At 38.7% G+C, this 14037-nt stretch overlaps 2 protein-coding genes across 3 annotated transcripts in view; one reads left to right on the top strand and one right to left on the bottom strand.

The window, feature by feature from the left end:
• Positions 1-8063, bottom strand: part of cftr (CF transmembrane conductance regulator) — a 47702-nt gene extending 39639 nt beyond the window's left edge. The window contains exons 1-4 of one of the 2 annotated variants that reach the window (XM_044192822.1): positions 7993-8063; positions 7610-7649; positions 7239-7315; positions 3055-3165 (exon numbers count right to left, since the gene is read on the bottom strand). In XM_044192822.1, coding sequence (XP_044048757.1) covers positions 3055-3161 — 107 coding nt within the window. In that variant the 5' untranslated portion in view covers positions 3162-3165; positions 7239-7315; positions 7610-7649; positions 7993-8063. Of the gene's footprint in view, positions 1-3054; positions 3166-4580; positions 5027-7238; positions 7316-7609; positions 7650-7992 lie in introns of those variants that run through there. The other variant, XM_044192821.1, reaches the window with a different exon arrangement.
• Positions 8064-8084: 21 nt separating this feature from the next.
• asz1 (ankyrin repeat, SAM and basic leucine zipper domain containing 1) overlaps positions 8085-14037 on the top strand; it is a 31202-nt gene continuing 25249 nt past the window's right edge. Inside the window, exons 1-3 of the mRNA XM_044192832.1 lie at positions 8085-8273; positions 9736-9838; positions 10866-10988. Of these exons, the coding sequence (XP_044048767.1) occupies positions 8169-8273; positions 9736-9838; positions 10866-10988 (331 nt within the window). The 5' untranslated portion in view covers positions 8085-8168. The remainder of the gene's footprint in view (positions 8274-9735; positions 9839-10865; positions 10989-14037) is intronic.

Raw genomic sequence — 14037 nt, 5'->3', positions numbered from 1 at the left:
TAGAAAAGGTTTCACTGAGCCCTGCCCTCGGGGAGGAGGAAGACGCCTCCCTGAGGGCAGGGCTTAAGCAACACAGAGTAGCTTAAATTTCTGAGTTCTCAGACCATTTTCACAATTGAGAATGACTTCCGGATGGGAGCCGAAACATCTTGATTCTAAAAACAGTGTCCAGATGACTACGACTGAAACCTCTTCTACGAAAAAAAAAAAAAAAAAAAAAAAAAAAAAAAAAAAAGAGATCTACAATCAGACCCAATCTTAGATGGTGGTCAGCACGCCCCCAGTTTGGAGAAGCAGACAGGACCAGCATGGAAGCTAAGCAATGCACTGCAGAGGACGGAGGCTGCAACAAAACATATTTTAGCCAACTAAAAAAAGCCCACCTAAAAAAAAAATAAAAAATAAATCTCTATCAGTTTAAGTGTACTATGTATTTAGAATATTTTCACAGCTTTACCTTCACACAGCCCTTTGCAATGGGAAACTGAGCCTTATAGCGCTCTCTCCAAAGCCACCACCAGACTCCTTTGACAAAAACAGTAATTTTACCTTGCAGAACACGGGAGTTGCTGGTCTACTGCTGCGTCAATCCCCAGCAAAACACCAAAGTCACACAATAACACAAACAAACTAATATACAATCAAAATAATTGTCTTATATATAAATCTTTGAACTGCCACCGAGTCAAATTTGGGAAAATCTGTGGAGTTGCTTTACGACACAAATCAAGGAGCAGTCTCTGTTCCTCTAAAACAAACAGAAGTAGGGCTTTTAGAGTTTCTGGTGATGGCAAATTGCAGACAAGGTGAAAAAATGACCAAAAAATTATTTCCAACACATTTATCTCCTTTAAGTTGGGAGCAGGTAGATGATAGAACAAGAGTGATGGAAAATGTAGTTAGACCTAGCTTGAGAATTGCTACCACTAACAGAACCTTTGGTGTTAAAAGATTACAAACTTCTCATCTAGGCTCTTATTTGTTTGCTGATACTAATTATTACTGATTACTAATAATACCAAGGTATAAAAATATACAGTACATTGATCTTTCAAATTAACATAACCATAAATGCTTATTTTATATTGTTAAAATTGAATAAAAATGTATTTTTATAATTATGTTTTATCCATTTCTTTACTTCTATTTCTTTCTAGCTCTTGATGTATACAATATCAGCTTTTGCATCATAATGAAATCCTTTCTATGCCAGAAAAGCTCATTGAATTGAACTGAATTGAGTGGGTGATAAAGGGACTGACGGTACACAGCATGCTTTAATGGAAGGTAAAGTTCACATTCCCAGAAGCCTTCACTGTTTGCCTGATCGGAATAATGAAAGCAAAATCACCCACCACTGCTCATTCATCACCCGGTGGGCACTAGGCCCTTTCTAAAGGTCGAATTTTTAACACCCATGTACATTAACTGGCTTGTTGGCACCATTCAGTGTGACGCGGGCCCCTGGGTAACCAAGAGGCAAGGCCAATGGGGGACACTGCTGTGGTTGTTAGGCAAGGTAAAAAAAATATATATATATAAATAAAAGAAAGAAAGAAGACATGTGAGTATTTCATCTTTGGGTTAACATCTAACTTCTTTCTTCTTTTTTTTTTAGAATATAAAAAATTTGTCAAAGATTTGGCATTTGCTCAGTGCTATAAGAAAATTAAAAGAAAAGAGAGGAGAAAGAATAGAAAAGGATAAATGGAAGACAGCAACATAATGATTGATAAAAGACGACAAAAGAAGACAGAAACTAACAAATTTTGTAATATTTAGAATTTTAAATATACCATTTCTAGTAGGGAGAGAGAGAAAAGGGGTATAAATATACACCGCGAAAAACCATTATATTCACTTGTGTTTAGTAAAATTATAAAATTATGCACATTAATTTGAGAAAAGAGTGAAGAAGAGGAAGAGAGACATAGCAAGGTAGAGAGAGAGAGAGAGAAAAAGAGTGGCTTGGTGAAAAAGGGAAATAAACAGAGAAAGATGAAACAAGGGACAAATTGAAAGAGTTAACCTTGCCCATCATCTGTTTCCTGGTTGTTTGTTTGGCACACACAGGTTTGGTTTATAGTACTGTTTACATGCCAGCCCCTATATTAACTTGACTTCGAGGGAAGGATGGCTACTATTAATGCATGTAAAGGGCATGTATGAAAAACATCCAGGGTGAAACTTCTAGGTTACAGTTTTTCTACGAATTCTTCTTCCATAAAGGATTTTTATGATTTTACTTCATGTAAGCTGACACTCAGACACACAGTGTGCAGGTACATACTGCCTACATGCTTCCTACATCTGTTTATGATGAGGTGGATGGTTGTAGTATTGAATAGTTTCTGGTCTATTTTCTGCCCCTGTGCGATAACAGAACAGAGGTGCAGCTCTCCAAAGAAGCCTTTAGTCTTTGATTCTGAGGGACTGATGCCAAAATCTGATGTTTACTGTAGATGTTTTAGATTGATGGCACACTCCATTGAAGATGCAGGAAATACGATAAGATATCACAGTTTGTGTTCAGCCACCAGTGAAAAGTGCCACATTAAACAATAAAATGCTTTTCAATGTGTTAAAATGGGTAAGGATGGAATTTTTTCCCTTTAGATGACAGATCACCTTACTAGTAACTTTAGGGTTAGGGTGTATAGCTTGTTCCCCAAGCATTTTTAAATCAAACTCTTCACCTTTACATTATCTCCAACTACCAAAGAGGTGACAATCTCATGTTTGTGTCACAGTCCCTCTTACATAATGGTTGAATTTGATTTACATATATATTAGTTAATGCAGCATTCCACACTCCACATTAAAAGACAACCTTTTGTCTGCATACTGACACAAGCCAGACAACTTGCTTGATAGCTACTAAAACAAATTTAAAAAAAGGTTTCTTAACTATATGATGCTAGGGACCACAATGATACCTGAGGTCTTAAGACCTACTTTGCAATGCATGACAATTACCAGTGAGTGTGCTGACGTGTAAACGTTGAAAAACAAAACACACACAAGCCAGGTACATAAATTGAAAACTGCACAAACCTTTCGAGCCTCTCAGAGAGGTTGTCTGCCAGATCAAAAGAAGGAGCCTTATACACATCTGTCAGCACCAACTTCTTTCTGAAGCCCTTCCTCAGAAGCGGTGACATCCAACTACACAAAAACCACAGATTAGACACATTGTTGGGTATCAGCTGTTTGAAGCTACGGCAAAAAGTGTATGTGCACTTGGGAATCCAGATAAAGTCCAACATGTACATGTACTATTTGTATTGATAGTACATTCCTAGTGTTCCAGTGCACTTTGAATACATGACTGTCTTACTATCTACTGCTGAAAGACACTGTGTAGGCTACGTATTGTACATTAATCACATAAAATGCATTTTATAATTAGATGGAAGACATTTGAAAGATTACGTTAAATGTATTTGTTTAGGTATGGTTGCAAAAAAAAGCCAGTGTTGGAGAGTCTGGAAGCTTTAATGTAAACTGGTGTTAGTTGTAATATACATGCAAGTAATGCCTGAGGTTCCACAGTCAGACTAATGACAGAGAAGGGAGATAAAGTCAGATGTTTGTTAGCCCCTGTGACTAAACCATTGAAAGGCTGCCCCAGCAAGGTGTCATACTGTAGTTTACATCATCTGACTTTTTGGGTCTGCTCACTCTCTCATTAGTGTGAGGAGATGACATATCAGTGCACACAAACACAACTCAGTGTATTAGAATTTTAAGAGGAGGATATAAAGAAAGTCACAAAAAATATACATGCCAAGTATTGAAACCACAGAAATTCTGATACCATAGTGAATATTCTTAAAAATATAACGTAAATCAAAAGTCGTTAGTGATCACCATAGAGGCACTTTAAATCCAAACTGTAATGTTATTATCGTTAATAATGGTGTTTTACTTACTGTGAATGACTCTTACCACGCTCCACAAATGTCGAGGACAGCGTTTTCTAGAACATACCTCATCGGAGCACAGCTCGCATTTCGCGCACGGTTTTAAACCGACAGGTGCGCATTTTACGCATGGAATAAGCGAACAACCTCCGCCTCACTGGCACTCTTGGAGTGAAATATTGTTGAAAACACGACATGAATGCGGTTCGTGGCAGTATGACAGCACTTCCTAACGATTTTGACGCTCGTCATTCAGAACACGATCAGATTTTTTTTTCTAAGGTTTTATGCTACTTTAATTTCCTCACAAAACAGCCTGTGCCCTGTCGCACCTGCCCCATGGGGCGCAAAGTTTCACATCTACCGAAGTTCTCTCTGAACCTCCAAACACGCATAGACAGAAGAGAATTGGAGCATTTATTAATTGATGACAATATTAACTGATGCCTATTAGACTTTTCAAACACGCCAGTCACCAAAGGATGAGTTTAAATAATTCTCCTGTGCGGTTTCTTAAAACTCCAGTTTTATTTAGTGCTTTTTGCTCCTCATTATGATGTGGCTACAGTGAGGCAATAAGAGCTGCGTCTGCACCTCGCCATCCAGAGACAACCTCAGCTCCTCAGACAAAAAGGATGTAGACGAAACACGTCTTACCAGAAGAAATATTTGGAGAAGAAGTTTGCATCTTCCACTGGTGACTTCTGCATCCTAAGTGCGCCGCCAGTTTGGTTTCTCTGCACCTGAGTCGTTTCCGTGCGCGTCGCTCACATTTGTGTCCACTCAGCGGCTCCGTTCCCACAGACAGAGAGAGGGGGCTCTCCTGTTTTATCCTCCACTTAACTGCCTCCGGTAAATATGATTTCACTGTTTGTTATCTCCCTCCCCAAGACCGAGACTGGTATCTCTATCCTCTGTGCGCCTCCCTGGTCGTATCTGATCCCATTCGCTCTGTCCTTCAGTGTGAGTGAGAGGAGAGCCCATCCTTTATGGGCTCGCCAAAACTTGCGGGGAGACACGTCATTTCCACGCCGACGAGCCTCAGGTTGCATATTGTTGGCAACAAGCTGAAGAGGTGAAGCCAGCGTGTCCGAATGAGGCCACTTCAGCAGACAGATATTGATCCACATACAGTATCAGGCAATGCAGGGAGCAACGGGAACCCAGAGATCAATATGGAATATTTCTTTCCCCACTTTAATTTCATTCAGTGGAAATCCAGTTTCTTTAACAAAATATCTTTGTAGGGTTGTCTTTGATTTGAATTCCCTAAAGTTAAAATGTATGTAAAGCTTTAAGTGTATAAAATGTGCTGTGTGATGAATATGTCTTGCCTCAAGAATGTTTCCTAAACATTTTCACAAGTTTATCTCACATTACAACCCCTTGATTTATAGTGTACAATTTTTAATACTCCCAGTTCGGAAAATTTTCCAAACTGGGAGGTGGTACGTGGAGCTTTTGGGTGTCAGTGGCATTTGAAAAACCTTAATCAACTTATTTGTGAAAGCCTATGGTGTATGGCTAAAACAACTGCCAAGTGGTCCCAAACAATAATGTGCCTAATTTGTACATGAAATGGTCTATCATTTATATGTCAATTAAAACAAAACTCACCCACGTGCTAAAATAGATAGATAAAAGAGCAAAAACTGAGTAAAACAGCACAACTCAATGCAATGTTCTTAATTAGCTTTGCCTCTCATACAGCGTGTAGGACATTTTCTCTAGCTTCTTATGTCAGTATACACGACCAGATCAACATAACAGAGCCTAAAAACTTTACAGTTGAAACTCATCCCAAAAGCTGCTGCAGGTCTACTGAACTACTTCTGAATGCCGAGCTGTGGCCTTTTATTTCACTCCAGTCAGCTGCTTCATTATCATTCACAAAATAGCAGAAACAGTTCCGGGACATCTAAAAAGAACTTGAAACTTTTTTTTATCAGTTTCAGGTTACACACAGTTTCAAGAGAGGGAGGATCAAAGCCTCCAGACATTCCATAAGGGAACAGAGATAAAATGTGAAGATGCGGTAAGACTTTGGGGTTTTTTTTTTTTGGCAAACTGTGTCTTATCTTTACTGTCAGCACTTCAGCTGTAGTTACATTAAGAGCGAGACACAGGCTGGGTACATCTGTTGGAAGAAATATATATTAAGCTCATAGTTCCCCATCACTATCAGCTGTTTGACTGTAAAGCAGCAAGGCATGGGATCGATTCCCTCCCCAGCTGTGCCCAAGAGAACGACAAGAAATGACCAATCAGGATTTTTTTTGATAAATAATTATGCTATAATGGCAGAAGATCTATAGGAGTATTTTGTATTACAGTAAAAGTGACAAGTACAGCGGTGGTCAAAGTCAAGTGCAGGTTTAATTTCAGCTTTCAGGTAGACACATGATCAAACTCTGCACAGAAAGTGACAGTGGTATACTGTGTGGCATTGAACTTGTTTAACTGCAACTCCACCAGTGTCATTGAAAACACACACACAAAAATGTGCACACTTGAGTGTACTGTAGGTATAAGAAAGACCAAGGGGAGGTAATCCTCAATGCAAAATAAGATAAATATGGCTGAACTGATCTGTAGGACAAACATAAAACAGACTACTTAATATGCAAGTCCAATTTGATGTTAAAATGCATTTGAAAGCAGTAAATTAAGTTAAATAAGTAGAAGGAAGGTTCTGGTTTGAAAGGAGAAGGGGTGGTTGTGTGCGTTACAAAATCAACCCGCAAAATGTGCTTGAATAAAAACGTAACCGTGCCTATAAAGAAATCTGAATATACAGACTATCCAAATGAGACAATCAAATGAAAGGGGACAATTAATCCCTGTTCTAATACATGGGACATGCTCTCCCTGTCTCCCCAAATCTAACCAATGGCTGGGTTAGTGAGTGAGGGATTGACTTTTCCCTGCTTCTTAAAAAAGGTTATTTGGACCTTGCAATTGTCTGCGTTTGTGAGAGACAGGATAAAGCCGAGCCTGAGCTTTCTAATGGAGCCGAGGGATGAGGAGAATCGCATGAAGCCACACTGTTGAGGGACACCAAGGTTATTTGCCTTTGCCTAGAAGAAAGAGTGACCTCTGCTGGACATTTACCATCCTCTGCAGCCAGATAAGATTGTATCCCAAAGTATGACACATCTCACAAGACTGTCAGTTATACATATACAATTATAAATAATGATGGCTTACATCCAAGTACCTTCTATTTTGAGCCTCTGTAAGACTCAAAATCAATGAGAATTGATTCATCAGTTACATTGCTGTATGCTGATACCATGCAAAGTATAAAATACTTACCCTGCACATCCTCACAGGTGTTTTCACTTATTCTGGATGAGTAGAGCCCTGCTGGGAGTGTCACCAAACTCCATGTACTATATGAATGATAAGATACAAGTTGCAACAAAACTAACAGGTAAGTGAGGGACATGTCAATCAATTAGTTTGCTAACACCCACAGTCCCGAGAAGGTCTAATCAGGCACGTGGGTGAAAATACCTGTGTGGGTGGACTGTAGGTGTGCAGGAGCTTTAAAAAGGCCTTACACAACTAACTACACACTTATTATTTTAAGTCAGCGTTAATAATGGAGGAAGCCAATCCATTAGTGGAATGTTTTAAAGAAAAATATTAAAATGTAAGATAAATAACAGCACCAAACCACTCACCCGCCATACTTCCCCTCTTCATTTTTTCCCCCAGAGTGGCCTTTGGACAAACAAAACTAAAGCATTAACGTTACACGAGTTGAACTAATAGAAAAAGAAATGCTAGTTCTAACTATCTGACTAGCATGAGATAGCATAGTAGCATTTAGCTACAGCTAAACTCCAAATGCTTCTATCCATTCCTTGGCTGCAGTGTAGCAAGCCGGCTAACCAATAATGTTAGCTATCTAGCTAATATAAGCTAGCTAGCATTAAGTATAGTCACAATTTCATCTAAGCATTCACAACTATACTGTGAAATGTTTATAAACTAATTTTAGCTAAATAGCTAATGTTAGTGTTCACAAATGGGACTCTTTAATACCATAGCAAAGCAAACTTACTCTACCACAATGTGAACTTCAACCTTCTGCAGGCCTCCATGCTTTCTGATCAGACGTCGCTGGATGTCAAACCCCGCCCACCCACGGGATGTCAAACCCCGCCCACCCGCGGGCTGCAGTAAAGTGCACCTTGAAACACCTTCTGGTTGTCTGCAACGGCTAAACAGAGTTCACCAATGGGCAGCTTCATGGATTATGCTTTCCCAGCTGGAGATGAAAGCGACGCCAGCAATGACGATTGGGATATCGGGTGTTCGGATAAAAAGTCTTCTTGCATCGAGGTTACTTTAGAAAACGTCCTTCATCTTTTCTCAAAGCGGTTTATTCTGATAGAACTGAATGACACGTTAGCTAGCAGCAACGACATAATTGCTGCTTACTAGTAGCATAGCTAACGTACTTTAAGCTAGGTTTAGTTTCTTTTTAGGTTGTTTTGCGGCAAAGTGGAAACAGGAGAAAACCTTATAGGCTGGCACAAAGTAGTTATGATTAATTTGTAATTACTACACTACAATAATTGTAGTGAGAAGGGTTCAACTTTGCACCACCTTGCCGCTCTTTTTCACCCTTCATGGTCAAGCAAAATGCGCACAATTAGCTCGACGTAACGTCTAAATGTATTACGTCAACAAGTCTGTTTTAAAGTAGTTCTACCAAGTGCTAGGTTAATATCCTAACTCTGAATAAGTAATCTTAATAATTCAACTACACGATTAACTCTGGTCTCAATCTGAATGTGGAAGAACTAGCTGGCTGAACGATCATAAAATATACTTCCTAAACGGTTTCCCCATTCTTTCCCATTTATTGCCATGCTTGTGACTTATTTTCCAAGTCAAACGCTGTGTCCTAATTTTATTCCACATATTAATTCTAAGTTGATAAACGAAATTGTCACCGTGTGGTTATTTGCTAAATTATAACTGTGCTGTTGACGGACACTATTGTCTCAAAATGCAATAACGTTACACTATGGAAATAGGAGCTGATACAGCTTCACAGCTGGAAGTAATTCAAACTAATTGTGCAAGTGATGAGACAGCCACAGGAAAATCTTTGAAAGCAAAAAAATAAAATATTAAATCTTTAGAAAAACGTTTCGCTTTGTCCTCAGTAAGTTAAATTGTTAATGTTCCACATATGCAGTGTAATTGGCATCCATGGATGCATTTTGTGCTTCCATAGATTCTCTACTTTCAGCGTCTCAAATGTGAGATTTGCAGCTTTTTTTTGTCATATAAGATTATAAAGTGAATGTATTTTGGTTCATCTTGGGCTCTGCAAAATTATACACGGCATATTTCACTATTTTCCGACAGTTTATAGTATAATAATATAATCAACAGATTCATCAATGCTGAAAATAATTGTTAGTTGCAGCCCTAAACTAATTACATTAATTGTGCCTTATAGTCACAGTATGAAGATTAGTAAACATTACTTACTGTGTAGTATTAGTTTGGAGCATGAAATTGGGACATAGCACAAGTAAGATAGTAGTCTAATACCCTTGATACTGGTACTACACAATTACTTATTATTTGCATTGACATTGGATACCTATCAATGCTATTGACTTTTTATTATAATATTTCTATATTACTGTATCCTCATCCTCACACATACAGGTGGCACAGCTTCTATATGGTGAATCATATTTTGGAGTTATTTGTGTATTTTTAGACATTTTTTGGAGTAATTTTTATGTTGTGAATTAATTCTGATCCTTCCCCATTGTCACAGGGTCTGGATGCTGTTATACCACATGCAGAAGATAATTTGTCGATGCTGAAAAGAGCCATCAGTAAAGGAGACATTGGGGCTGTTGAACAGCTGTTGGACAATGGCAAGTACTCTCTTCATTTTCCTGTGTGACATTTTAGCACTCTTGACTGTGTGGGCACGTATATTCACTTGTGATCAGTGTTTTTATCGCTTTTATTGCTTTATCCATAGCAACTTCATAGTTAGCATTAAATAGCAAATAAAAGATATTATCACTCATGCAAGAACCACTCGTACGAACAGATTCTTTTGTGGCATGTACGAGTACGAGTCACAATCATTTGAACTGAAATCATAATGCCTTAATCTGAATGAATTCATGATACTGAAATTAACTAAAATAAAAAAATATAACTACCACAAACTGAATGCTAAATTAATATTGGCTTGCCAATTTACAGAGTTTTTTGTTTTTTAGATTTTATGATTTTATTGACATTTTTTGGCAATTTACAGTAGTTACTAGGAAAGTTATCTCACTCTGCTCTCACTCCAATATCGTCCTCTACTGCACCCAACAGTGTAACATCATCTACTGTAGGCTATAATATTATCCCATCTAATATCTCTGTTAATTTTGGACCCTGGCATAGATTATGCTAATTTCTAATTCATCAGGCTGAAACAATCAATTTAGAAGTTTGTCCAGTTAAGAGAGTTTGTTGAATTTGACTTGTATGAGCAAGCAAGTAAGAGAGGTTTAAGAATATGAAAATGTTCTTGCATGAGGCCCGTTGTCCTGTAATCAGGGTTGTTGTGTGTAGGCTGACATGGCAAATAAGGATGTCTGAATGGTTGAATTGGTGGGGAGGAAAACTAACTAGTGACAGTTGAAATTTACCAACATTTGTCAAGCGCCTGGGGGGTGATTTCTCACCCCAACGTAAACAGTTTTGCCAGAAAGTGATTTGTAGAAATCAAGCGGGATAGGAAAAACAAAAATTCGAGGAAGGAAGCTAAAAAGCAAACATGATCTTATTTTGTGTATGTATGTGTGTGTGTGTGCTGGTGGACATTAGGCACAGATTTACTTTTTTTTATATTTAATTTCATTGCTTTACTTAATTTGATCGTTTTGGTGTGGGCAGGTATGGACGTGGAGACGAGACTTGGCTTTGATTGGACTCCTCTGATGTGTGCTGTCAGTGTGGCTAATTACGACCTGGCCAAACTGCTACTGGACAGAGGGGCAAGTGCCAACTTCAGCAAAGGTCAGACCAATATGGATCACTATGTTTCGAGGGGTAATCTTGTCCAACCAGACCTCATTCTCACTAAGCTCATGGAGGTATGGAGAAAATCTTGTCTTAAATGGGGGAAATGACACCTCTGAAAATCCTGATCTTAAAAATGACCAACTTGCTCGCCTTGGCTTAATTCAGTTTAAGGTTCTTCATCGAACTCATTATAGTAAGGCCAGACTGTCTAAGATCTGCCCTAATGTAAACTAAATATGTGATCGTTGTCACACAGAAAAGGCAGACCTGATTCACATGTTCTGGTCTTGTATCAGGCTGAACCACTTCTGGGCTGATGTATTTCAGACTTTATCTATAACAAAGATATTCAACCCAGTGCTGAATTGGCAATTTTTGGAATTTCAGGGGAGAGTATATTAATGACAAATACATAATTTTTTTTAAAGTGTGTTGTCAAATGTTTGTGTTCTGAATAAAAATATGCATAAAAAAGCCTACCTCCAGAAATGGTTACTCTGGATGGTTAGCTTTTGCTTGAGTAAAGACTAAGGGTGCTCCGATCAGGATTTTTGGGGCCGATCACTGGAAGCAGTATTGACCGATAGCGATAACCGATCACGGGGTCTATTTGAAGCATTATTTATTTATCTATTCTTAACAACATTGTATATTAAGTATTAAAATTAAGAGATGAGAAAGTAGCGTGAATTTATTTAAGGGCAGGCAACATGTGCAACATATTCCACTGTCTCTCTTAAAACCATAGCAGCCTACGCTTGGTTATTGGGAGCAGATTAGAGCTTAACAAATATACAGAATGTTTCCCACAGAATGATGCGTAACTGGGGAGGGGCGGGGGTTATATTTCTATTTCTAATAGGTTATTTCTTATTTTACTATTTTAATTCTACTTAATTCCCCACCTTATTTTAGTGTTTACTACTCACAAAGTACTTTAATCTTCTTACCTTGCTTTTCCCTTCAGTTCTCTTGTAACCCCTACACACACACACACACACACACACACCCCTACACCTCTATCCCTTACTAGGGTTAGGCCGATGAACGATGCCATCATCAGGATGGCTGCGCAGCCATTGACCACTGACCCCTCTACCATCGTAACATTGTGATTTAAAAGGCCCCCCGCCCCCTCTTTTTGGCGAGTAAAATCTTGTTACTGAAAGTGCAGTAAAAGTTGCGAGTAAAAAGCTAATAAGAGTAGTTTATCACTATCACTAGTATTCAACTTTGACTCAGGATTGACTACATAACTACATTGGAGGGAAAGGGAAAGAGAGATGTATGTTGTAGAACAATCATGGCTGATCATAGTCAACCAAAATGAAACCATTGTCAACCAAGTAGAGAGACACACCTTGGAAGGTTTTGTCAATTGTGCCAACTGTGAGTTACCACAATTGACAAGTGTGTGTGTGTGTGTGTGTGTGTGTGTGTGTGTGTGTGTGTGTGTGTGTGTGTGTGTGTGTGAGAATGTGTGTGTATATGAGATGATGGCAAGAGTGGAAATCTCTGCCATAGACTATTCTTCCTTCATGTTTACTTGAAGAAATGAAAATAAAGTCTGCAAAATGTAAGCCTCTAATTCTTGTATGACCTATACATTTGATACTTGAACAATGCTTTTTATTATAATTTGATTAGGAAAATACAGAATTTACAGTAAATCTGTAAACCTGTCTTATTAGCTGGATAACTCAATTTGGCACAGTCTGCTCACAGGAAAAGGCACTATATATCGCCATAAAGGTAAATGGACTGCACTTATATAGGATTTCTTACCTGAGAGGAGAACAATGCACTTTACAATACCTCTTATTGCCTCATCCACTGCCTGTCATTCCATTGCTACATTACAGTAAATGTAAAAGAAAAGAAACTGTACATTACAGTAAAAATGAAATCTTAAAAATTAAAAATTGTAAAAACCTGTGAAACCAAACCTTAAAAATTATGTCAAAAATACAACCCATATCTTATAAAATGAAGATGAGCAAGTATCACTCCAACGTTTCACAGCTGTGGGCACAAAAGACCTTCTAAATCATTTTATAGAGCATCTTGGCATCTGTAACCGGTCACTCAAAACTAGTAAAACCACCAAATAGGGAATTACCTTCAAACTGAAGTATGGTTTGAACTTTATTCCTGGTTCTTTCCTCCAAAAACAAAGATAAAAACAATCTCAAATTTGTTCTATTTTGAATTGGTGGTTGATATCAAGATATACAAGTATAGGCTCCACTGACCTCTGTGATCCCTCACCCACCACCTTTCAGAAAAAAACTAGGGCAGATAGTTTGATTAGGCAACACCATTACATTGCTGCCTTCCAGGCTTGGATATCAAACAGCCATACCTAATCCTCCTGGTGGTCCCTGTTGCGTTGGTGTCGAGCTGTCCTTCCCTGTGGCACCTTTTTTCAATTTCCTCACCTGCTACAGCCAAAGACCAGGGGACCAATTGCATCTCTGCACCAATACGCTTCATCTGACATTACTTAATGGTGATGACGCCAAAGAGGAACTCTAGCAGAAACACACCGCTGATCCTTTGAGCTGTTTTTAGTTCATGCACACTGCACCCTCATCCCAAAGCAAGAGAAATTGAAGGCATCTGTTGGATCGAGGTCAGTCTGGGTAAAAAAAAGCATGGGGGAAGAACTCTTTAATGTTAAGTCGGCAGTTGTATACACACAAAACCATGAATCCTGTTGGAAAGATGCAGTTACAGATCCTCCAGAAACATGAAACGTTTTGTCGTTTAGATAAGTTATTTCAGTAATGCACAATGTCTAATCTGTAGAGGGAGAAAAGATGGTTGAATGACGACTCCACTCCAGTCAGAACAGGAATGGGTTACGACAGGAAAGGCGAGAGAGAGAGAGAGAGGGGATGACTTGCAGCAGAAGGCCCCGTGTGGGAATCGAACCTGGGCCGCTGCGGTAAAGACTCAGCCTTAATGGTAGGCTTTTGTGGCCTTCTCCCACTGAATCACATTAGGTGATCAGTCTATGGTCAAAGGAATATTGTCAGGGAGT

The sequence above is a fragment of the Siniperca chuatsi genome, linkage group LG4 (genome assembly GCF_020085105.1).
Source record: "Siniperca chuatsi isolate FFG_IHB_CAS linkage group LG4, ASM2008510v1, whole genome shotgun sequence".
NCBI classification, from domain to species: Eukaryota; Metazoa; Chordata; class Actinopteri; order Centrarchiformes; family Sinipercidae; genus Siniperca; species Siniperca chuatsi.
The sequence above is the reverse complement of the archived record's forward strand: the minus strand, read 5'-3'. Positions and strand labels throughout refer to the sequence as shown.